Source organism: Uranotaenia lowii, chromosome 2 (genome assembly GCF_029784155.1).
Source record: "Uranotaenia lowii strain MFRU-FL chromosome 2, ASM2978415v1, whole genome shotgun sequence".
Taxonomy (NCBI): domain Eukaryota; kingdom Metazoa; phylum Arthropoda; class Insecta; order Diptera; family Culicidae; genus Uranotaenia; species Uranotaenia lowii.
Window position 1 is genome coordinate 180,205,547 of NC_073692.1, and position 26,503 is coordinate 180,232,049.

Consider the following 26,503-nt stretch of genomic DNA (forward strand, 5'->3'; position numbering starts at 1 on the left):
TTCTTCATATCAGTGGTTTTAAAAGTGGTCTCAACCGTGGAGAGCTTCCAAGCGAGCATTGAGAATCAGTTTGCATTTGGAGGGACTTTGGAAGGCCTAATAAATTACGAAAACATTCAGACCAGTAAAATGGTAATTATCAAGTTTAAACCGAGTATCAACACGCAGAAATTAAAAATCATAAGAAACTTTCCTTCCGTCCTTCCTATTGCTGTTTATTTTTTTGTTCATTCCAATATTTGATTTTTTTAAAATAATATTGCTTATTATTTTAAAAAAATCATTTTTGCACGTAAAAGTGCTGTGAAATTATCATTATACTGTACAAATTCTGATACTACAATTGATATGAAACATTTTGAAAGCTAGATTGAGCTTATTTTTGAACGATTTGAAACCCTAAAAAACACTAAATCCTTTAAAAACGAATCAATTTTTTCCTATATGAGCTCCAATATTCGTGAAAAAATTCAATTTTTGGAATGGCGTTTTATAAACATAATTTGTTATATTCTCAAAGGCGATTGAAAATATTGAAACCCTTTCTAGTAAATATTTCAATTGTCTAATTTTTTACTAAACTTCAACAGAATGATGCATAGTTTTGAAATTCAATGTGCTTTGAAATGGTAACGTGCTTGTGTATACATTTCTTAATACATAATGAAAAACTGAACAGTAATTATATTTCTGTAATTTTCTTCTCTATTTCAACTAATATCTCACATATCTCGTTAAAGAGCATAAACCTATTTTTTTCTAAGTACATTATTTGCGTTTTTTTTTTCTACAGTTTAAAAAATTCAAATAAAAAAAAAAACAATTCAAAAGTTTCCCCATGTGCACTTATCAAGTCCAAGTTAGATGTTTTGGAAAAATAAAAAAAAAACAATAAAATTTCTACCGTTTTGGTTAGGTACGGACGAATTTCGAGATGTTTTCAAATTAAAAAAGCAAATATTGAAAAGCCCTACACTTTTTTAAAATGCAAGTTCTTTAGTAAAAATCAAATACAAAACTATTACGAAAGTAAACAAATGAAATGCAAATTTAACTAATTAATGATGAATTTGTAAAAATTCGTCCCAAATCATCAAAATCATGTGAAAAACCACCCACGGTCAAGATTTTTTAAGATAAAATAAAAAAATATATAATTAAGGTATTATCTATTTTTTTCAAGACCACAAGTAATTTTCACATTTGTGAAAAAAAATAATAGAAGTTTCATATTTGAGGTCCTTGGAGACAAGGGCTAGAGGTATAAGCTGGGTTGGTAAATTTCGCCCGTCACGCTTGACCCGACTAGTTTTTTTTTCCATCAAACGACCGGCACCGTACTCAATTGACGGAGCGTCACTACTCGCATGGCGGATAAAGCACGACAACTGACAACAATCAACATTTCTCCGTCATGCGACTGGCGAAGCTCCTACACATGGTCAAAATTTCTCCTGAGAGTGACTGACAAATCTCTTCACACTTCGATCGGCTGCTGACGGCAGGTACAACCAGTGATGCTATTTTTGAGAAATATCTAGAAGATATTGAAAAAAGTCTGGAATTGTCAGGAAAAGTCTGGATGGCAATCTTTATAGGTGATGACCTTTTTTTTTTGATCGCCAGATCGCAATATTCCAGTCTATGGTATATCACTCATTATAATCATAAATTCTTTACACTATCAATGCCTGAGAATATTGTGGTGGTGTCAGCTGTGCTACGCTTAACATCCTGTTTAACTACCATTTTCGTGGCGTTCCTCACTCTTCTATTACTATTTCGTATTATTTCCTGCCATTTTGCTACAAAAATTTTGAATTTTGACTGTTTTTTCGAAAAGTATATGTCGAAACTCAAAAGTCTGGAAATGTCTGGAAGAAATGACAAAAGTCTGGAAGTCTGGAAACCTAGAAAAATGTCTGGCAAAAGTCCAAAAAGTCTGGAAGATCCAGAGAAAATCTGGAAGGTTGACATCACTGGGTACAACTAATTGAACGACTTGCTGGCAGAGAGCAACAATAGCAATAAAAAACCGAAAACGGGCTTGCTGGCAGTAGCAACAATAATAATAAATGTTTTTCTTTTTCGTCTTCGGCTTGCTGGCAGGAGCAACAATAGTAATACATGCGTTTCTTTTTCGTCATCGGTCGTTTGGATGCGATTGCTTGACTAATTCATTCTTTTAGCTTCAAATGACTGGGGAATAAATGACTGGCAAACGAAGTGACTGGTCGTTAAGGAACAGTCAAATGAGTTTGACGGACCAAGAGGCTCAACAGTCACAGTCATGATGCCACGTTGAATGATGCTAACCCTGGGTATAAGTGACAAAATTTAAAAAAAACTGAGATAAGCATCTAGAGAACGAATCCTTGATCGCCAAACATCATATCTCGCGTAAGCTTGTAGGGGAAGAGGGGGCATAATGCCCACGTTAAGAAGAAAGCCTTGTTTTAGAGTACATTTGAAAACATTAACTTTAATTTTCGTTTGTGTTTGTAAGTTTGGTTTACTTTTTGTCTAAATCTGGTAGTTAGAATAACTGGAAGGTCTAAAAAGGCCACAAATTTAGTGAAGTTTGAAAAGTAGGTTAAAAATTGGATTTCAGAATCGGTAGGGGCATAATGCGCATATGTGTACCCAAACGCGCCGTTTAACCTTTAATAAGTGTTTATTGATTCAAGTGCCTCCGAAAGTGTTTGCCAGGTGGAAACACTTCTATTCTACTTCACAGATGGAAAAATGTACGCGCAGTGCTGCCAGATATACTGAAATTCTTGTGAGTTGTTAATTAAATCTATATTAAATTTAGGAATTTTAAATATATAGTCGTTTATTTTCAAGTTATGGTTTTCCAATACAACATATAAACATCTTTTAAATTGTTGTGATGAAACTGCATATAAATTTCAACAAACATGAAACATGTTTAAAGATAAACGGACATTGCGAGTTTTGCCCTACCTAGACATGTTTATTAAAAATCGTTCTAAATATCAGAAAAAATAATTGAATAAGGAAATTTTTCGTTTTGTGATGATTTTCAAGACCAATGTCCATCATTTAAAAAGATGTCAGGTAATTTTTTTTGCTGATAGATGTCGTAATTCCTTACGAAAGTCAAGGCACAAATTGCAAGGAATATGGCTATATTTTTGGATTTTTGCAGGGATTTATCACATATTTGATGCTTATTTTTTGTACAAAAGGTTTCTACTGTTAATTAGAAGGGAATAACGTACAGAATACTTAAAATAAGTGTATATCTAGCTAGATAACGCACTGGCGCGTTTTGCCCACACTGGGCGTTTTACCCCCAGTTCCCCTATTACGTCGTAAGAAACGGAATGTAGACAAACAGTTTTATTACGAAAAAAATACAAAAACTAACATAAACTAGTCGTGTTTCATAAGACGCAATGAAAGCTCACGTGAGAAATGCTATTTAAAACATAATTTTATTCAACTGTTTTCTTATATTTTGGTCTATGTGGAAAAACCCTACTAACTAAAAGCCGCATTTTATTTGAAGCCAAGGGGTATAAGTGCCAAAATCAAAAACATGTATCGCCTCAATTTACGTCAAATATGTTGATATTGTTTTTTTTTTCCGAAAACGGGGTAAAATGCTTTGCATATTTTTATCGAAATCAGCTTTTACGCACTTATACTTCTTTGGCTCGAAAGGCCTCATTTGTTTTTATTTCTCAATACTGTAAAATAATATAATTTTAGCGAATTAAAAAAAAGGATTAACTAAATTGAATTTAAGATATTTATAAAAGCAAAAATCAATTCGTTTTTTCTGATTTCAACCAATTTGTTAAACGGAATAAAATCTTTGTTTATTATTTTCTTCAATAATGCCAGAAAAATTTACTAGAAATTTTTAAAAACTGGAGAATATTTCAGATCATTCAGCGTCATCATCATCATCATCAAAATTATATTCCTTAATTGAATAAAAAATAATAAACTAATTCAAAATACTTCTATCAGGTGATTCATTAGTTCATCACTTTTCATTGATTGATGTCAATCAAAACTGATTCATTTTTCAACTTAAGTATAATCATCACATCACCAAAAAGAAAGGTGATAGACAAAATCTAAAAAAAATCCAGTTCAGGACGAAAACATTTTTTTAGAGATCAAAATGTTGACTCTTGAGTTATAAACTTAATTACTAAAAAAAGTTTTGAACGAAGTAAGACATTTTTATAGAAAAAATCTTTCTAGATTGTTATCTTATCGTTTTCATCTTCATATGATCTTTAGATTTACAAATAGTTTTATCACCATTAGTTATTTATTTAAAAAAAAGGATTTTTGAACAATTTAATAAATATTGAAAATGAGCGAGTTCTCATGAAACAAATTTTCATTTTCATAATTATGAAATGTTCTTACTAAAAAAATTGTATTTTTCCGATAGGTCCGATAAATTAAATTAACATTTCATAGTTATTTTCAAATAAATTTACTAAATTTTATTAAATAGTTTTTTTTTTGTTTTCAATTGAACTTAATTGGATAAGTTAAATTGGAATTTGTTTTTCATAAGTATGCATTTGTTTTTCTACTCTACTTATTTTTAAATTAATACATGATAAGCCTTTAAAATGATTAGAAGTTTCAAATTTTAAGCTTAATTTCAATGTATTGATAGCTTAATAAGTATTTGCTTTGTGTTTTCAAGATTTACAACAAAATTTGAAATTCCTTATTTTTATTTTAATCAGTTTCGTATTTGATCATTCAAGAAATCACCCATTACTTTGTCAGTGATGATAAAATGATCATGTCGTGTTTTAAAAATACAAAGTTATTATTGTAAACTTCAATCAATAATTATCTGTTTTGATAACTGGAAAAATATGAATATAACAAAGAATTTTATCTGTGACTTTGGTCCCTGACACTCTTGAAAATATTTTTTTTTTTATCAAATTGAACTCAATCATCATCTTTGCGTTTTGAATAAATTCGCTCGAAATGAATGTTTTTTATCGAAAATTTACATTTAAAATCGTGATCGAATATTCTTTCAAATTCGGAATAAAATAGAGGAATTTTTAATCAACTTTTCAATTGAAAATAAAGAAACGAAATGTTTTTGAAAATGAATTGCTATTAAAATTTTTATCATTTTGCTAATCAAAATTGATCATGGATGATTTTTAACCTTATCTGCGATTTATTTGAAAGAATCAAATTTAATTTGATTTAAATCTGGTAATATATTTGATGTATTCAATTTCTGTGCACTGATTCTAATGTTCAAAGTTCAAAGTTCTTGCTTTAGTGATTTGAAAATATTGACTCAAAACTTCTAGTTTAGAATAGGGACAATCTTTTTGAATAATTTATTTATAACTTACCGGATCTACCTAGCATTGATTAAAATCTTTGATGCTTATTTCGCACGGGTCTGGTCCTATTTAATGCGATTGATTTTGTGGCAAAATATGTAATTTTGAAAAGGGCATGTGTATTATCCCGGATAACATGTGTGTATTTTTTTTCTGATTTTGTATAAACCCTCACCTTTTTGTGTGAGGGATGGGGCTTTCAGTTCTTGAAAAAAATCACTCAAAAATGTGTTGTGTCGTGTCTAATTTGTATTCATTTTGAATGAGACACATGTTTTTAAAAATGAGGGTTCATAGCAATAAATCATTTCGTTAAACTTAACCTGGTTTGTGCGTTAAATTTTTCGAAGTTGTTTAGTTGTGTTTTTTAAACAGTAATTTTGAATTTAATAGCTTCAAAGCCTAGTCACATATAGCTTTAAGTCATGTATGTTTTGAACCTCTCCAGGTAAGGCATCGTTCACTATCGTGATTTCCTGATATCAAAATGTGTTTTTTTGCAAGTTTGATAGAAATAACTTGAACATTGTGAAATGTTATACGCTGTAGGCTAAAATTGATCCTGGGCATAGTACAAGATCTCATGCCAAATTTGGGCCGGATTGGACCACGGGAAGGGGTCGCTCAACGAGCGTTTGTATGGGATTTTGAGACATTTTGTTCGAGAGGAACATGAAAACCCAGTTTTTCGCCAATAACTTTTCTCCTTCGACCGATTTTTTTCGAAAATGGGGTTTCTTAAAGCCTAAAATATGACCAATATTTCATCGGAAGGTTGCATTTCAATTCAAGTTAAGATAAAAAAGTTATTAAGCTTCAAAAATTGGCTAACTTTTTTAAGGGTGATATTCATCACTGTTTCAATGAGGCGACCAGAACACTCAATGTGAAATGCATGCCGTTTCGTCAAATAATGACCGATTTTTACCATTGTTGTTGCGTTCGATTGCAATTTTTAATGTTTTTCTAATATTTGAGTTTGGATGATATTCACTTGATAGTTCGGAGAAAAGTAAGTTCTGCAAGCTCTTATTTTGTGTTTAAAGCTGGGTGTGATATTTGGAAGAAAAGATTGAATTGAATGGTTTTCGGTGAAAGTTATTTATTCAAATTTAAATGATTGATATTTTTAAACAACATATAACAATTGAATATTCACACTCTTTTCAGTCCATTCAGCATCGCCTCAAGTGCGTGTCGTTCTTCTTGATTTTTTGGATGAAGCACCGAATTGTGTTCTCCCTTGCAGATACGACATCTCAGAGAAGTTTCACAGCTTGATGAGCGATGATTAACACTGAAGCACACAAAGCAAAGCCTGAGAGTGAGAACCTCTTTCAATTTTTCAGAATAAAGAAGGTTTTTAAATTGCTGGCATCTTCTCAAGAAGTGATCTCCATCACAGTAGAAGCATGTATCTATACCAACGGAATCCGAAGGCGAAGTTCTGTTGACATCAACTTTTTGCAGCAAAAAATTGCGAACGGCTGGCCACGTCCTGCATGACTGTTGCTCCATTTGTTTCGCAAGCTTCTCCGGAGCTTTACGTTTAACAATTCGTCCAATCAGTAGTTGCGAGAGAGGATTCAGAGAGTAACCAAATTTTTCGAGAACCTTGATGTGATTGTCGAATTGACTTACCATCGACCTTATCTCACTTTTCGATGAATTCTCATCAAGATTTCTCTTCCGAAACATATCTTCCAAGTGCACATGAATGTGATTATTGTCAAAGTTACTGCGAAGAGAAGCCCATTGATCGCCGACAGAATCTCCTACCACAAAATCGGAACGAACTCTTGGTATAACCTTTCGACGTAGAATGATTAGCTTCTCGCGCTCCAGAAGCTCAGCATCCGACAACACGTGCTTCTCGAAAAGCGTTTTAAATGTCTTCCATTGATTGATATTTCCAGTAAATGTTGGCAACCGATCAACGACTTTCGTCTTTGCCAAACGTTTTTCAGCAGATTTTCTTACCAGCTCCCTGCGACATTCCCCCAGACGCATTTCGATTTCTCGTCCGATCCAACTTGTGCTCTGAAGCTCCCGAGAGCTTTCCGGCAGCTTCAACAGCTCGTTCAAAACACGTGAATAACTTTTATCCAGTTCATCAATCTTCTGTGAATAATGATCAGAATCAACGTTCTCGCATGATTGGTTGGTTATTTCCGTAAACAGTTCCTTGGCGATGTTCACAGTTGGCTGCAGCCAGCGTCCCAGAGCAAACACAGTAAATTCGTTCTCGATGGACATTTTCAACCTACTTTCTACTTTATCTTTAGAAACACGTGCGCACTTCATGAAGTCTCCACTAAAACTGACCGAACTGATCACAGGAACAGCAACGTGCGATGTTTGTGCAAAGCTCTTTTGTTCAAGTCTTATTTAGTTGTTTTTGTTTTTGTAAAGATTTTCAAAATGGTGAATCCAGGAGTTGAACGCACGAATTCTACGAGAATTCAATCAAAAGCTTTAAACTAATTAGATGAAAAGAAAAATATCAATTGTTACAAGTTGAAACTTAGAAGTGATCCTTGGAAAATTATGAAGTTTCTAAGGTTTCCTTACAATCCACCTTTATTTAAGAGACTGAGACAATTTCGACGAGAAATTAATTCAAAAGAATGAGTTGGTCTGCTGCAGAGCAAATTTTGAACCCAGTGAAACACTTTTTGAGATACGAGAAAAATTTCATAATCCACCAAAACAGTGTTTTTAACCAAAAATACTGTAAAACGTCTTCGAAACATAACAACACGATAGAAATTTCCGAAAAATGAAAATAATCGACTTAATCAAGAAAATTTGAGTTTTTGTTTAAACTTAAACCTGTTTCTTTTAATTCCAGATTTCTAAACAAAAGAAAAAAACGAAAGAGATGTTTCAAATTGTAATATTTACAATTTATTGAAATGAGGTTATACTTGCAAGCTGAGAATTTCCAACAAAATGTTTCATACCTCCCAAAACTCAGTCAAACATACAAATCCTCTATAAAACATCTACAAAATGTATACTGGCAATAACCTCCGATTTCAAGAAGGGTAGTGATATAATATTTCCATCTGTTTTTGATTTTTTAGCATCTTTTTAAAATTTTCGTACAAGAAAAGAAACGTACCGTAAACTGGGGGAACTTTGATCAGCGGGGTAACTTTGATCAACAGGAATTTTTTTCTGATAATCATCATTAACTAAGTATAAAGTTAAAATACCTAAAAACTGTTTACTGCGTTTGAAAGCCTGAGAATTGAGTTACAAATAAGCCAAATTTGGTTTTTATTAGGAGATTTTTTATATTACTTAAAATATAATTTTAAAATCTTAAAATAACTGGTTTTTTGAAGGCTTACAAACAAACCTCTCTCCTGATCAAATTTAAGCTTCTTGGAGCAAATGGGTTGTTTTATGTGAAAGTTCAACTTTTTCGCTTGGTTTAGGTTAAGTTTAGGTGTTATTTTTATGGTCATTTGGTGATAATTTTTGGATATTGAAAAAAAATCGATTTTCCATGAAAAAGCCCGTATAGAAAAAATGGCTAAAAAACCTATCAAATGATTAAGTTCGAAGAAAAAAAGAACTTGAGAACAGTATGAGGACTTAGGGAATTGCATGAAGGTAAAATTTTATTTATTTTCGAGGCCAAAAAAAAGTAAGGAAATGTTTATAATTTTTGCCCCTAGATGTATGCAGCAACATTGTCCATCTTGAGAATATTTGTTTTTGAAAGAAAACGTTGAAAAATTTAATTGAGTCCAAACAAAAAATACTGTTATCGATGTTTTGAGCCTTCTGTGCTTAATGGCATAAAAACAATAAATTTGAAGATGTTGAGATACGTAAAAACCAGAGTGATTAAAGTTACCCCGAAACTCGAAATCTTGTTTTGTAACAAACATTTAATCATAACCACCAATACCTTTTGAATTTATTGCAATCAATGATCATGTTTAATATTTCTCACCTCAGTAAGGGTTTTAAAGCTTTCAGATATTACAAAAAAGCAACCCCTTCCAAAATATTCAAAAATGAATGAAAAAAATGATCAAAGTTCCCCCAGTTTACGGTACTTCCGGAAAGAGGAGGGTGAGTCGAATACTTGAGAGAAAACATAGAAGGAGAAAAAAAACCAACAACAAAAGCACGGAAGTTGAGTGAACTAACAGTGGCTTTTAGCACACTTGATCCGTCGAATGATTAATTTTGATATTTAGATTTGTTACAAAAAAAACCTGTTACAGAATACCTATAGATATATAAAAAAGCAACTTATATATCAATAGATTCTTCAGGTTATGAAGATTGCAGCAGTCAGGGCCGTAAGAGAAACTGCCTCATAGGGGTTTTGGTGATACAATTTTTCCTATAATATTTGTGCTTGAAAAATGCGTACATAAAGAATAGAAAAAAAGTGATGCTAAGAGTTTCTCATGATTCGGGTAAAGTTTTTTTTTTTTAATTTGAAGTTTTTTATAGAAAATTATTACTTCCGAAAATAAGTCCTAAAAGTTTCCGGTTTTGTTAAGCTTTAAAAAAATAAATAAAAATTTTTAGGGCTTCATTTGAAAAAAAAAAAAACTTAAGTGAAAATCTATCATATATTGAAGAATAAAAGTAAAGTTTAAGAAAATATGTTTGGGATACAAATCAGATTTCTTTTCAACTCTTGTATATTTGATACATGTAGATTTCAGTTTAAATCTTCGTTTTTTAAGTATCTTAAATATAGATAATGTTAAACAATAAACCAATAAAATATATTTTCAGCTGAATTTTCCTGAACCTAGAGATAAAGTTATTTTGACAACATCAATTGTCATTAATAATTTATTTAATTATTAAAATCGTGTGAAAAATAAATTAAACCAAAATTCAGAAGAACGCAATCTTGAAAATGAATTCAGATCTTATTTTATAATAGTAGTTTCATGTTTTTGTGTTTTTGGAGAAATTTTGAATTTTTACTCCGAATCTAAATTTTGCATTTTGAACCTGAATAAAAATTCTGAATTCCCAATTTGAAATCGTTTTTGAAACTAGATTCCTGAATCGAAAATTCCCAACAATTATGAACCGAAAAGGGCAGTACAGATCTCAACTAGAAATCTCTTATTTGAATCATGATTCTTTGATTTTCTTTATTCTGTTCTTCAATAATTGAAGTTCAATTATTAATTCGTAGTTTAATTAGTGAATCTGAATGAAAATTGCGAATGATTTTATCTGAAAACCTTGCAAAATCCGGGCATATGATTTTAAAGTTTACAACTCAAAATCGGACAATATCCAGGCTAAGTAGAAAATTCTTTAATTAAAATAAAGAAGTAAGAATCTCTTTTTTTGTTGTAACACATCAGCCAGTTTATTTGGATAAAATTAGCTCAAAAACTATGTTGGGCGTAATATACATTTTTTGAAAAACTGTAGTAGGATTGTAGACCTGGGGTAATATTTCGAAGTTTTGGCTTTTGTTCTGTGTCGAGACTGTTACTCTTTATTCACTTCCCAAGTAACACAGATTAAGCCAACTAGCATTAGGAAGTTTTATTTTGGTTTAATTATGGCATTTTTTTGTGCAGCTCGTTTTATGGCGGTTTTATTATGGTCATGCAGAATGCTTATAATTTTTTTCGACCATATGTTTTCACACACAAACTTAGAAGTTTGCTCCAAGCTTTCTTTTGCATGTTTTATAATAGCACTCAGTGCATGATTATTAAACCGCCATAAAACTTAGTGACAGTTCTCGATCAAGATGTCAAAACAGGACACGCTCAGATTAGATAGCACATATTTGTATTGGAACTCCCATTTTTACACATTTTTGGTAAGTTATGCGTGTTGGTTTTGAGTTAAAATTAAAAAAATACATTTTTGAAAACTTGAAATCACCGAATGTTGAGCGTGTAAAAACTGCGCGACTCGGCAGCCCCGTCGGAAAGTGAGCTAAATACATCAACAAGAACGGGGTAAACAAAATAGAAAAAAAGACCGGCAAAAACAGGGAATCGATCTGGATAGCTTGTGTAGCAAAGGGCAGTTTTCAAATTGTTAATTTTCTAAAGTGTTTACCGATTAAAAGGCAGGAAGTGATTTACTATTCATCCATATTATACAGTCTACAAGACAAATCGTAAGTGTGAAACAAGATTACACAAGAAATTTTCTCTCAACTTGTAATTATATCCACTAGGTCACTTCAAGTGAATCTAACCTGCAAAGGCATAATTCCGAGTCTCGGATCGTTAAAATCAACAATCGTTATTTACAATATTGTACCGTAAGTAATTTATTTAAAATATTAATTGGTTTGCCTAGCTGTAATACAAAATTTGTTAACTAAGGTTTCGAGACTAAATAAGCGAAATAGTCATTCGTTTCCTGATCCATCATAAGATACGTGAGTGCCCGAGTAGAAGAAAACTAAATGTAAGTTTGTTTGAATCTAGTTTAAAGTTTAAAATACTCACAAAATAAAATCTATTTTAGCTTCAAGCTGCTAAAACTTAAGACGCTGCTTTGAGGATTATTTCTTTTCCCGAACACTTGAAGATTTATAATCTTCCGGACATAACCTCAAGATGTCGGATCCGGCGAATGATACGATCAGGAATGCGGAGAAATCGGTCAACAATCGCAACTGCATGTATTGCGAGGAAGTTGATAGCGAAGATGACATGGTCCAATGCGACATGTGTAGCTTTTGGAGCCACTATCAATGTGCGGGAGTTACCGAGGCAGTGAAGAGTGTGCCATGGAACTGCACGAAATGCAGTAATTTGTTGCACGTTCCCAAAATAAGGAAACCAGTTAAAAAGAACGTTTCCAAACGGACGGGAAGTGCCAAAAGCGATGTCGGAACGGAGCCTCGAGAAGGTCGGCCATCGATTCAAGAATCTCTGAGCCTTCTCGAACAAGAATCGGCTGCGATCGAGCAGCAATTGCAGGAGGAGAAAATACTGCACGACAAACGCTTGGAATTGGAGAGATCGGTGAACGAAAAAAGGCGTGCGCTTCAACAAAAGATGCAGGAGGAAAAACTTCGCCAAGAGAAGCTGCAACTAGAACAGCAATTGGCGGACCACAAGGACTTCTTGATCCGGCAGAAGCAGATGCGCGACCAGTTCCGGAAAATGAAAGCCGATCTGAGTCAGGAGTTTGAGAGCGAGGAAGAGGACAGCGATCCGGATGTTGGTTCCACGAAGACGAAGGCGTGGATAGAGACGCAAGAAGATCCCCGCGGCGCTTACCCCAAGAAGCCGGCAGCAGCGCCAAGGAGTTTTCCTCTCACTGTGCGTAACGCGTTGGAGGAACGGCATGGCGAGACAGATTCGGAACAGAGCGGGATTGGGCGCCAACGCAAGCACGAACCATTGGCGACGTCATCGAAAGGCGAGGCTCAAGCGGAGAAGAAGAAAAACGTAGACTCCGACCATCGTTTCAAAGAGCTGTTGGAGCATTATTTGAGGGCAAATGGGTCGCAACAGGAGCCGGAAGCATCCGAACCGGAAGAGTCTGAGCTGGAAAAGCTTGAACAGGCTTTGATTAGGAAGTTGTTAGAACGTAACACGTTAGGACGAGCTTGTAGTGTTAGTTCAGGGCCGACTAAAGAACAGTTGGCTGCACGACAAGCTGCGTCCAAACATCTTCCTACTTTTCGAGGCGAGCCAGAGGTGTGGCCCCAATTCATCAGTTGCTTCGAATACACCACGGAGGCGTGTGGATACACCAATACCGACAATTTGAAGAGACTTCAAGACAGCCTTCAAGGACTAGCCAAGGAAGCAGTACAAAGCCGATTGCTCATGCCTGAGTCGGTGCCTGAGGTCATCGAAGATCTGCGTCAACTGTTCGGTAATCCGGAAAAGCTGTTGAAGTCACTGATGGCGAAAGTGCGGAAGGTACAAGCCCCTCGAGTGGACAAATTAGAGTCGTTCCTGTACTTCGGGATCACGGTAAAGCAGTTGTGTGATCACCTTGTTGCGGCCAAGCTACACGACCACTTGAGCAACCCCATGCTGGTAGCGGAACTCGTCGATAAGCTGCCATCCGATTATCAATTGGATTGGGTACGCTTTAAGAGAGGTAGGACTGATCTTCCTCTTCGTATGTTTGCCGATTTCATGAAGGGAATCGTGTCGGAAGTTTCTGAGGTGGCTGACTTCAACGGGGAGCAGAACACTGCGGTTGCGGAAGGACGGCGAATGTACAAAAGGAAGGAGCGCGTGAATACCCACGACACTAAAGTGTTTCCGGTCGTGCAGAATACGATGCCGGCGAGAACGAGAAAACCCTGCCCGATGTGCAATCGCACAGACCACAAACTAAGGTTCTGTGACGATTTTTCGTCGATGTCATTACCGGATCGTCAAAGGTTGGTCGATAGACTCAAGCTGTGCAACATTTGTCTGTGTGACCATGGGAAGATAAAGTGCACCTTCAAAGTACGGTGCGAGATACGGAGCTGCAAAGGAAACCACCACACGCTGCTGCACAGGCACGAGGAAGCAGTTAACGTTACCGTGGCGGAATGCAACCCACATCATAATGTCGATCGGTCAGTAATCTTCCGAATGATACCGATTACTTTGCATCATGGAGGAAAGGCGGTTCAAACCTTGGCGTTCCTGGACGAAGGAGCTTCAACAACACTTGTTGAGAGCTCTCTAGCAGAATCGTTGGGCGTCGAGGGAACTCCGGAACCCCTGGTCATCGTGTGGACAGGAAATGTTAAGCGGAATGAAGATAGTTCGAGGAAAATCGACCTGCTGGTATCTGCCGTGGATTCTCGTAGAAAGTTCATGATGTCTTCTGCCCACACTGTCGGAGAATTGAAGCTGCCTCTACATAAGGCCTGTTACAGAAGCATCGTAGATAAATATCACCACTTAGATGGAGTTCCTTTGTCGAGTACCAAAATGGAAGTTCCCAGAGTTCTTATAGGCCTCGACAACCTACATCTATTCGCCCCTCTGGAGTCCAAGGTTGGTGCCCCGGGAGAACCGATAGCCGTGCGTTCAGCGCTGGGTTGGGCAATCTACGGTCCTGATTCGAGACTTGAGCAGCAGCAGCATCACTATTTGAACCATCATCTTGTTCAAAGCTTGAACAATCGTCAGCTTCACGATCTGATGGCGGAGCAGTACGCTCAGGAAGAGCTTCATGTAGCACAAGGCAATCCCATAGAATCGGAGGAAATCCAGAGGGCCCGTGAGACCCTTGAATCGACAACTGTCCGAGTAGGAGACCGCTTCGAAACGGGGCTACTTTGGAAGCAGGAGCCTGTTTTTCCAGATAGCTATCCGATGGCGCTGAACCGACTGAAGAGCCTGGAACGACGTTTTCAACGAGAGCCGCATATGAAACAGAACGTGAACCAGCAGATTGAATACTACCTGGCCAAAGGCTACTGTCATAAGGCCACAGCAGAAGAGCTGAAGAGTACCAATCCTTCTTCCGTGTGGTATCTTCCTCTTAATGTCGTGCTGAATCCTAAGAAGCCGCATAAGGTACGTTTGGTGTGGGATGCAGCGGCCAAATCGCAGGGAGTTTCTCTCAATTCTTACCTGCTCAAAGGCCCCGATCTATTGGCATCACTTCCGGCGGTCATCAGCAAGTTTCGAGAGCGACGAGTTGCAGTGGGAGGTGACATCAAAGAGATGTACCATCAGCTCAGGATTAGAGAGGCAGACAAGCAGGCGCAAAGGTTTCTTTTCCGGTTCCCGGAAGACGATCATCCTACCGTTTTCGTCATGGACGTGGCCACCTTCGGCGCTGCCAGTTCTCCATGCTCGGCGCAATACGTCAAGAACCTGAATGCCCAACAGTTTTCCACTCGTTATCCAGCAGCAGCACAGGCCATCGTTCATCGCCATTATGTCGATGACTACTACGACAGCTTCGACACCGAAGAGGAAGCCATCGAGCGAACCAGAGAGGTACGTTGGATCCACTCGAAAGGTGGATTCGAGATCACCAATTGGACGTCTAACTCTACAGCTGTTCTTCGAAGTTTGGGAGTGGGTGGTGGCTCCAGAGAGTCAATCCATTTGAACCAAGACAAGGTGACGGATTACGAACGAGTTCTCGGCATCATGTGGGACACACAGAACGACGTGTTTTCCTTTGCGGTACCCATAAACGCAGCAGCTACAGAGGCAGAACCACCAAAGAAAAGGGGAGTCCTGAGCACGGTCATGTCGCTGTTCGATCCAATCGGCCTGTTGGCTCCATTTACGGTGTTGGGAAAGATGCTCATGCAAGACCTGTGGCGAGCGGGTTGCGACTGGGACCAGCGAATCGACGGAGAGTGCCTGGATAAGTGGCGACAGTGGGTCGCGATGTTTTCTCTGGTTGAGGGTGTTCGGATTCCAAGATGTAACTTTGGCTCGACACCTTCTGACCGATTTGGCCAAATACAGCTACATATCTTTAGTGATGCCGGGGAGAATGCGTACGGAAGCGTTGCGTATCTACGGATTTGTGTGGAAAATACCGTAAAATGTTCGTTGGTGATGGCTCGATCGAAAGTAGCACCGATAAAACTTCTTTCCATTCCACGGCTTGAACTGAAAGCAGCAGTCTTGGGAGCGCACCTGAGTCACACCGTTAAGAACAACCATTCCCTTCCTATTCATCAAATTTTCTACTGGAGTGATTCTCGAACTGTTCTCTCCTGGATTCAATCCGACCAACGTCGTTATCAACCGTTCGTCGGCTTCCGTATCGGAGAAATTCTGAGTCTCTCCAAGCTGACAGACTGGCGCTACGTTCCAACCAAGCTAAATGTAGCAGATTCGCTCACCAAATGGGGTCGTCTTCCGGATCTTTCGAGCGAAGGTTCATGGTTTCGTGGCCCGGAGTTCCTGTACCAGCAGCCGTCGGAATGGCCTCAACAGAATCTTCCCGCTGCAAATACACGAACGGAAATCAAGGCAATACACCTTTTTCACGGTGTTGAGCTTCCAAGTTGCTTTATCGACGTGACTAGATTTTCGAAGTGGAATGTTGCAGTTCGCACCGTGGCATGCATTTTCCGATTCATCTCCAACTGCCGGCGCCGAGCCGCTGGCAAATCCATCGAAGCAGTCCTTTCGACTCCAAAGCTTAAAAAGCTCATCAAGGTTGAAATTCCCTTTGTAGTGGTTCCGTTGCGGCAAGACGAGCATCGATGTGCCGAAAATACTCTCTTCAGGTTGGCTCAGAGCGAGTCGTACAGCGACGAAATCAAGATATTGAAGAAGAATGCAGAATTACCTTTTCAAAATTGGTTTCCACTAGAAAAGTCCAGCCCTCTCTACAAGCTTGTGCCCTTGATCGACGCCGATGGTGTGTTGAGGATGGAAGGTCGTTCTGAAAAGGCAGAGTTCCTCCCTTTCGACCTTCGCTTTCCAATAATTCTACCAAGATCTCACTACGTTACAGATCTTTTAATTCAACAATACCATGAAAGGTTTGGGCATGGATTTCGAGAGACGGTGAAGAATGAAATCAAGCAACGTTTTCTGATTAGCGGTCTTACCAATTTGATAAGACGAACCGAACGAAGCTGCGTGTGGTGTAAGGTCCGAAAATGTCTGCCGAAGAATCCACGAATGGCTGCACTTCCTGTACAAAGATTAACTCCATTTAAACGTCCATTTAACTTCGTGGGCATTGATTACCTGGGTCCTGTTGAAGTCGTCGTCGGCCGCCGCAGAGAAAAACGCTGGGTTGCGGTGTTCACGTGCATGGTTGTTAGAGCGGTGCATTTGGAAGTTGTCCACAGTCTTACCGCGCAATCATGCATCATGGCGATCCGCCGTTTCATCAGCCGCCGAGGTCCAGCCTCCGAATACTTCACAGACAACGGGACGAACTTCCGAGGTGCGAGTAAGGAGATAATCCAACGGGTACGAGAAATTGATGCTGTTTGTGCCGATGAATTTACGACTGCTATCACGAGTTGGCACTTCATCCCACCTGGAACACCCCACATGGGAGGGGCGTGGGAAAGGATGGTGCGCTCGGTGAAGCAAGTCATGGCCGCTTTGGACGACGGGCGTCGATTGAACGACGAAATCCTCCTGACTACGCTTGCTGAAACTGAGGACATGATCAACAGCCGGCCCCTAACTCTTGTAACCACGGACTCAGTGATGGGTGCACTTTGTCCAAATGTCTTCCTGCGAGGTTCAGATCCCAACGAGCCGCATGAAGTCATTCAACCTACGCATCCTGCAGAAGCACTTCGGGATGCTTACAAGAGATCGCAGCAGCTGTCCGACGAGTTATGGAAGCGGTGGATTAGAGAGTACGTGCCGACAGTCAACCAACGGTCCAAGTGGTTCTCCGAAACAAATCCTCTTAAGAAAGGGGATCTCGTATACGTGGTCGAAGGCAGTCGACGCAAAGCATGGGTTCGAGGAGTCATCGAGGAGCCGATCGTTTCTGGTGACGGAAGAGTCCGTCAAGCTTTGTTACGCACAACTGGTGGTGTTTTTCGACGTGGAACGGCGAATCTGGCGGTACTAGAGATTGCTGACAGAGTCCAGACGGTGGGTCCAGAGAGTGCCGCTCATCATGCAACTTCTGATACTGGTGGTAACGCTGATCCGGTGGCTCCAGAGAGTGAATCCGGACCAGGTTTACGGGTGGGGGACTGTTGAGCGTGTAAAAACTGCGCGACTCGGCAGCCCCGTCGGAAAGTGAGCTAAATACATCAACAAGAACGGGGTAAACAAAATAGAAAAAAAGACCGGCAAAAACAGGGAATCGATCTGGATAGCTTGTGTAGCAAAGGGCAGTTTTCAAATTGTTAATTTTCTAAAGTGTTTACCGATTAAAAGGCAGGAAGTGATTTACTATTCATCCATATTATACAGTCTACAAGACAAATCGTAAGTGTGAAACAAGATTACACAAGAAATTTTCTCTCAACTTGTAATTATATCCACTAGGTCACTTCAAGTGAATCTAACCTGCAAAGGCATAATTCCGAGTCTCGGATCGTTAAAATCAACAATCGTTATTTACAATATTGTACCGTAAGTAATTTATTTAAAATATTAATTGGTTTGCCTAGCTGTAATACAAAATTTGTTAACTAAGGTTTCGAGACTAAATAAGCGAAATAGTCATTCGTTTCCTGATCCATCATAAGATACGTGAGTGCCCGAGTAGAAGAAAACTAAATGTAAGTTTGTTTGAATCTAGTTTAAAGTTTAAAATACTCACAAAATAAAATCTATTTTAGCTTCAAGCTGCTAAAACTTAAGACGCTGCTTTGAGGATTATTTCTTTTTCCGAACACCGAAAGTGGTATGAATATGTTCACAATATGAGTATTGAGTGAAAGGGCCCAAATAGTAGGAAAAAAATTGTTGCTTGACGCCATCATTAATTCAAGATGGCGGCTTCCGCTTTTATTTTCAAAGCTGTAAATTACTGGAAATATCGTGAAACCTTCACAATATGGTTATTAGGTAAAAGTAATAAACGAGTAGAAGTCAAATTTCGTTGCCCGTCGCCATCTTAAATCCAAGATGGCGGCTACCACTCAGCTTGAAAATACTGTAAATGACTGAAAATCGCATAAAACCTGTATTATAGGGGTATAAGTTGAAAGAAATCAACCGGTAGAAGTTGAATTTCGCTATCTGACGCCATCTTGAAATCCAAGATGGCGACTTCCGCTAAACTTTAAAATGTAGTGAATGACTTAAAATGACATGAAACCCAAATTGGTAGTGGGTGAAAGGGCTTAACGAGTAGAAGTCGAATATTGCTATCTTACGCCATCTTGAAATCCAAAATGGCAGCTTTCTATAAACTTTAAAAATGCTCTAAATCATTGAATATCGCATGAAACCTCCAAAATATGGGTGTTTGTCAATTGGGATAAGCTATAAAAAGTTTATTTTTGCATTCTGACGCTATCTTGAAATCCAAGATGGTGGCTTCAGCTGAACTTAAAAATACTGTAAATGAATGAAAATAGCATGAAACTCTTAAATATATTGTATTGGGTGCTAAGGCTAAATTATAGAAGTCAAATATCTCTTTTCGCGTTTCTCTGAAAATCTGTAAGTGACTGAAAATCCCACAAAAACCACCACAATACAGACCCCGTTCGTTTTTGGCAACATTCGATTTTGGCAACATCGAATTTGGCACATGTGCCTAAATCAGACGGTTAACAGGAACAACATAACCTTATAGTTTTCGGTAGAATAAGACCAATACAATTTAGACATAATAGCATGATAGGAATAATAGAATTACATAAATGGCAAAAAAATCAAAAACTATAAACAAAGCAAGAAAAGTTCTAAATGCATTAGAAACATAATGCAAAAAAAAGGTGTTTAAAATGATCTATATTGTCTTAAAATAGTAGTTTTAATGTAGTATTACGTGAAAAAAAGATGTGTTCAAGTGATTTTCATTGATTAACAGCATTTTAAATTCAGTGGAAGCTGCCATCTTGGATTCCAAGATGGCGTCGGAAAGAAAAAAATCGACTTCTTCCAGCTTAGCCTTTTCATTCAATACCCGTATAGTGGTGGTTTAATGCGACTTTTTGTCAGCATTGAGCATTAAAAGTTGAGCGGATGCCTCCATCTTGGATTTCAAGATGGCGTCTGATAGCGAAATTCAACTTCTACTCGTTTAGCCCTTTCACCCGATACCCATTTTGTTGGGGTTTCATGCGATTTCAAGTCATTTAAACCATTTTAAAGTTCAGCGGAAGCCGCCATCTTGGATTTTAAGATAGCGTCAGACAACGAAATTTGACTTCAACTCATGATTTATTCCACGGGTCATTCAAAACCAATCCCTTTTCATTCAAAAAGTCTGTCCTCATTTACTGTACTAATGATTAACAACTCAGAAATGAGGAACTAAACCTTAGCGTGTAATTGGTTGGCTCGCGAGAGAAACGTCAAATCGTAGCTTTTTTTGGGGTCATCATTAAACCATAATAAAACTATGAATTGACTCACGCCATGTTGGTTGCAAAATTGAAGGGCACAAAATGACGCCATGTTGATGAATTCACAATGCAAGCATTGGAAAATATTTTTTCAGCCCTTTTTTCATCAATTCCATCATGATTGATCATCAGATTTGACGAGGCGCATTTATTTTAAGATACTATTTCATATACATTTTACCTATAATCTTGACTGGCAGCAGAAAAGACGCTCAATATATGGTTAAAACATTGGTTTTTTAGCTATTAATTTTACCAGATCATATCTGAATAATGCAATCATCATTCATCAACCATTATGGTTGCTGGAAAAAATAAAAAAAAACTCCGAGAACTGACAGAACCGAAAAAAAAAAAAAATTCTAACATGTTTTATAATAGCTTTTTAAAAGCTTTGCTGACCAACATTGATGACCAGCAATGATACGTCTTGATGACGTTTCTAGGGTAGGGCCAAATAGCCTGATTTTGGCTTTATTAGAGTCCAGGTGATGTTCTAGAATGCGCTTTAGCTTTTTATGAAGATTAATGCGATAGTCCAAAGATATTCTGCTGACCAAAATAAAGTTAAAATTGTTACTTGGGTTTAGTTGTTCACCAAAATTTGATGACAAATTTATAATATTGAGTTAAGAGAAGAATATCTTGCTTGACATTGTTGGACCCTCACGGAGAGGGAGGGTTTAACCCCCAAACCCCTCCCCCCTTCATTCCTACGGCCATGACAGCAGTTGAAATTTTATTCTTGCATCTCAAGAAATAAAAAGGATATTGCATGCTGAAATGTAATCAGGCAGGTAGCGATAAATAATAATAAGAATTTCTGCTTCAAAACTACTTCGTTTGCATGATTTTTTTTTTAAATAATGATATGGGAGAGTGAAGAATCATGGGCCACTTTATTTTTTGGTCCATAACTACTTTATTATAAAAGATAGAATAAAATAAAAGGAGGCATGGTTTTCTACATTTTTAAGGTATCATTGAGCTTTTTTTATATTTTTAATAAGTTATTTTCCTCAACTTCTAACTGTTTTAAAAAGGCAATATTTTTTGGATTTCATTAAATTCAAATTCACCAAATAACATGCAAAGTTTATGAGTTGACCGTAAACTGAAATTACATAATTCATTTCGTTGTTTTAAAGCAATTTCAGATGATGACACAAAAAAAAAAGAGTTGTGTAAGATCGAAAAGGATAAAAACCTGGCTTGCAAACGTTTTTAAAAAATTCCTTATATAAGATCGACAAAATATTTTTCATAATTCTCCATTTGGCATAAGAAAACTTTACAGAAAGGGAAAACGTATTTTAAGTTCTGTATGCGTATAAAAATATTGATGGCCCAAGATTCCCTACAAAATGTGGCCCACAATTCCCCACAAGCTGTAATTTGCACACAGGTTGCGTTTGTGTGTTGTGGGTATTTAAGTCAACAACATATAGAAAAATATGCTTACGCAAAGCGACGACGATGACAGTTGGATGGAGATTTTAATCTCAACACATATCTGAGATATTCAGAGTGGCCCACGTTACCCCACTCTTCCCTACTTCTAGCTGATCCCGTACGACACCGTTTTGCTTTCAACTATTATCACAATAAAAATCGCAAAGAAATCTAAGCTGTGATATACCAAAATTCGGCATTGTATATCTCAGAAATTACTAGACCAAATTCAACTAACTTTCGTTCAAGTTTAAAATTTATTTTTTATACTTTTTTTTAAATAGTAATCGATTAACTTAAGTGACGAAAATAATGGCTATTTGCATAAAAACAATTATGCATAACAGTTAGAGCCAAAAAAGTAGTTATTTCTTATTTCGTGTAGAAATTGTAACAGTTTCAAATACAAATAGGTGACTAGTTGAGCGCTTTTCAGCATTTTCCAAATAATTTGAAATTTAACATAGTGCTTTTTGTTAGATCAAGGAAACAATTTTGCCCTCAATGTTTAGATTTTGCGACACATCGTGTTTTTGGACAACCCTAGTGTATGTTCAATTGTTATTAGGAACTAGCTGATCCCATACGAACTCCGTTTCGCATTTAATTTAGAATATGTCATGAACAGTTTGAATGAATGTTAATTGCCAGGCATTTTAAGATGCATTTCCAAATGCATTATTTGGCAATAATTACAAAAATGTTGAACACGTAATACAAACAATCAATTTTTTCTGTCGTATACTGTATGTGTTTATGTATGTCGTAAATTAGAAATCAGGAATCAATTGATCGTGCCAAAAAACCCCCGTATATGATTTTTTTGTCTCGATGCGATACAAAATTATTGCAAAAACAAATTTATCAGTTAATAGGGAAGACCCCCTTATTGCCGTTTGATTCCAATATTGAAATCAGAAATCAATTGACCGTCCCAACCTCCGTGTGTAAATTTCGACTCGATTGTTGCTTAAAACCAAATTAAACAACTTTTGGTGGCCTCTTTTACAAACTTCGAAATCGATTTTTCATCCCTCAATACTCCTGTGTGTAAATTTTCAAATCAGTCCATTGCATAATAACGTCAACATCACAAAAAAAATCAATAAAAAGTTAATATGGACAACCCTTTTGGCGGACCCCTGTCCCTAAATTGGATAATTGGAATCAATTGTTCGTCCTTAATAATTCTTATGTGCAAATTTTTACCTCAATGCGATGAATAATAACCTCAATATCACAAAAATATTGAAAAGGTAACATGGATGACCCCTTTTATCCACCCCTTACACTGAAATTGATGCCTGAAATCGATTGCACGTCATTCAAAACTCTCGTTTACCAATTTTCATCTGAATCCGATGTATAATAACGTCATTAAAGCAAAATTAGCAAACAGTTAATATGGACGACCCCTTTTGTTAGCCCCCAACACAAAATTTAAAACCTGAAATCGATTGCACGTCCCTAAAAACTCTCGTGTATCAATTTTCATCTGAATCCGATGTATAATAACGTGAATATTGCAAAAACAGTGAAAAGTTAATATGGACGACCCCTTTTGCCGACCCCTGACCCAAAATCTGATACCTGAAATCGATTGCTCATCTCTCAAAACCCCCACGTGTAAATTTTCAACACAATCCGACAAAAAATAACGTCAATATCGCGAAAACAGAATTTGTCTTGTATGGACGACCCCCTTAAAAAGTGGTCATCCGAAAATCTGAAAACATTTTTCATCATTCCTGGTCCTAATGAGCATCCATGCCAAATTTCAGCTCTCTAGCTCTTAAAACGGCTGAGTCTACAGAGGACAAACAAACAAACAAACCCACAGAAATTGCTTTTCATATAATAGATAAACTTCTATTCCTGCCTATCAACGTGCATTAATCAGAACACTCCAGTACGTCCTCAACTTTTAAAGTACAACGCACCTGATTTTCATTGAAACGAAAAAAATAAAAAGGAATTTTTAAAATTTCCTATCCCTTGATTATTTTAACCTTGCGAGGAAAACTTTGAAATTCCATAACTTAACCTCTGGCATTCTATTTCAGCTCTTTTCTATTCCAGGTACTTTTCCAAACTATTCAAGAAGAACAACGCTGCGGATGTGTCGGTCTGTCTGTATCCTGTCCTAAAACAGAAGGCAGCAGCCATCACACGTAACGTATCATCATCTATCTAGCAGCAGTAAACAACAATGGATTTAAAACCGATCGAGCATCTTGCTCGTTTTCTCGAAACCAACCAGGAATTTTCTCCTTACCTACTAAAAAGTTCGGACCGATTTCAAGCGGTTTGCGGCTTATGCTGTTGAAGAAAACGAGGCAAGAAACTTTACAGAATCAGATATCGAAAATGTTTTGGCTTTTTCCTCTCCAGTGCTTGCATCAGGAACCCTGGGAAGGAACAGGGAAACATTAGGGGGGAGTTGGTTCTTCTGAAAATTGAACTGACACGTTAAACATACACCGAGGAAACATTGTTTTCTATCTTGATTGCTGCAGCATCAGACATTAAACTGGCGAAATGTCTTGCTAGTGTCAGATAAAATGGCAAGATATTTTTAAAGGGGTTTTTTCTGTCTGAGATTACAGACTATTTACCAAATGTTTTGTACTTCTGGGTACTAGTAATTTTATAAAAATATATGGATGTCGCATTCCAGAAATCTGTTTTTATCTGTTTGTCTTACTTAGAATTTTTGCATTTGTACGCATTATCAGAAATAATAGGTTTTAATTTTGAATGCTTAAGAAAATAAGAATTGTTTGTTATGGAATATAAATTCAGAGGATAGATTTATCTATAAATTCTAGTTTTCTTCCGGCACATCAAATGCCAAATTAGTAAAAAATGCATAAAACGTCGAGATCGACCGGAAATGCCTTTTTGGAAATCCAGTGGATTTAAACGGAATGTTAACTATATCAATGATTATAAGGTATCTCATACTTAATTTTGCACTAGGATTATCCTGAAAAACTCAAGCAAATAAATTAGAATCAAATGAAAATTTAGAGAGATTTTCCGTTAAGAACGACTTCAATGAAAAAAATGACAGAAACGTAAAAAAAAATGATTAAGTGAAGCGAGTGAAAATAATGGAAATTGAAGACGGTTAGATTAGATAATGAAGCATGATAGCTGTTGATAATGAGCTGAAAGCGTGTTATATTTAAGAAAACTTCTTATGTCACCTGTTTGATTTATACAACTGATAAACAAAAAATTCATTCGAATATTCTCGTGGCCCTGAGAAGACAATATTCGGATAAAATTAGATAAAAATGTGGTATACGCCCATTTTTGAGAGTGACTGTAAATTAAAATTTTAAAAATTTAAACTCCGAGTTGGAAATGTAATAAATAATCTAAACGGAGAACGTCTCAATTTTGTAGTTTAATTTTTGCATTCATCAAGTCTCTTAGAAAACAAGCGAAACCATGCTTTTAAATTCGGAAATCAAATGTTAGCTCATAGAAATTAATTTTCTAAATTTAAAATAAGAGATTGTATTTCAGATTTGTTGTCAGATTATAGAACTTTTCAGGGAAAGTCTTCGAGCCCTATTAAAAAATAAAAATTGAGAGAATCAACATTATTGATAAGTTGATTGAATTGCGAGAATAAAAGTTTAATGATACAAGATTGAGATATTGACAATGTTTAATTTATCGAACAAATGTGAGAACTTATGTATTATCTAGAAAAACTTATTAGGTAATGGATTTCTTAACTGACAGTTTAACTTGCTGTTTATTTTTAAAATGGAAAAGGCCTACGAGCTCAAATTGAAAGGTTTTTGATTAATTCTTGAGAAGTTGTGATTTGTCTTGAGAAGTTGTGATGTTGTATTTATTGGTTTGACAAAAATTTGAAGGCATGAAAAAATGTTAAATTTTTCAACTTTATTGCATCCTCCCGAAACATTGGTCCTGAAACATAGGTTACCTTCTCGAGCCGTTCGGTTCAATATGGCTCAAAGCTTAGAATGTTGTTAGGTTTGTTGCGATATACAGTAAATTATAGATTATTGATATACCAAGTATTTTCTATGGAAATAATAATAATGAAAAAAAAAATGATTAAATTACCGGATGTTCTGGGAAAACTTCCATTAACCCTGTACTGCAGGGAATATGAATCTGTTGTAATTTTTTTTGCGAGTTAAAAAAAATTCAATTGACCTCTAACTGAGCAAGTTATACTAATTATTCAGAATTATTTTTTCCTATTTATTGTAAAAACTGAAATAGTTTTCAATTTTTTCTTCAAGAACATGCAATTGAGGGTTAAATAATTTTTTGACTATATATAGGACGTTTCGGCTTCTCAGTCATGTATTCTTGAACAAAAATTAGAAACAGCACATTTTCTCAGTGTCCTACGTTTCGGCCATGATCTTGGCCATCATCAGGGATATCTATAAATTTATTTCATTGAAAACATTTTGTTTAACATATTTGAAGTAAAAAATTAAAAAAAAAAGTTCGACTTACAGAGAGTGTACTGTTTGTCAATTGGTAGAATCCTGGCTATTGTATTGTTGTCGTTTTTCCTTTTTTCCTTCCGATCTGTTTAATTTAATTTAGTGAACAATATTAATTTACCTGAATTTAGTGTATGGCATGAAAAGATGTACATACCAGTGTAAATTGAATAATTAATCACTTTTGAGAAATGTTA

The 26,503-nt window shown here is 36.5% G+C and overlaps 2 protein-coding genes and 1 long non-coding RNA gene across 12 annotated transcripts in view; 2 read left to right on the plus strand and 1 right to left on the minus strand.

Moving 5' to 3' along the window:
• The window catches only part of LOC129749152 (Kv channel-interacting protein 4-like), a 446,730-nt gene that overhangs the window by 209,344 nt on the left and 210,883 nt on the right, over positions 1 to 26,503 (minus strand). The window lies entirely within an intron of this gene.
• On the plus strand, positions 11,314 to 11,762 carry LOC129749154 (uncharacterized). The gene is made up of 3 exons (XR_008737938.1): positions 11,314 to 11,511; positions 11,572 to 11,658; positions 11,723 to 11,762. It is a non-coding gene; the product is annotated as an uncharacterized LOC129749154 (long non-coding RNA).
• Positions 11,960 to 17,814, plus strand: LOC129742130 (uncharacterized). The gene is made up of 2 exons (XM_055733974.1): positions 11,960 to 17,700; positions 17,757 to 17,814. The coding sequence occupies exons 1-2, from the start codon at positions 11,960 to 11,962 to the stop codon at positions 17,812 to 17,814; spliced, it is 5,799 nt and encodes a 1,932-aa protein (XP_055589949.1).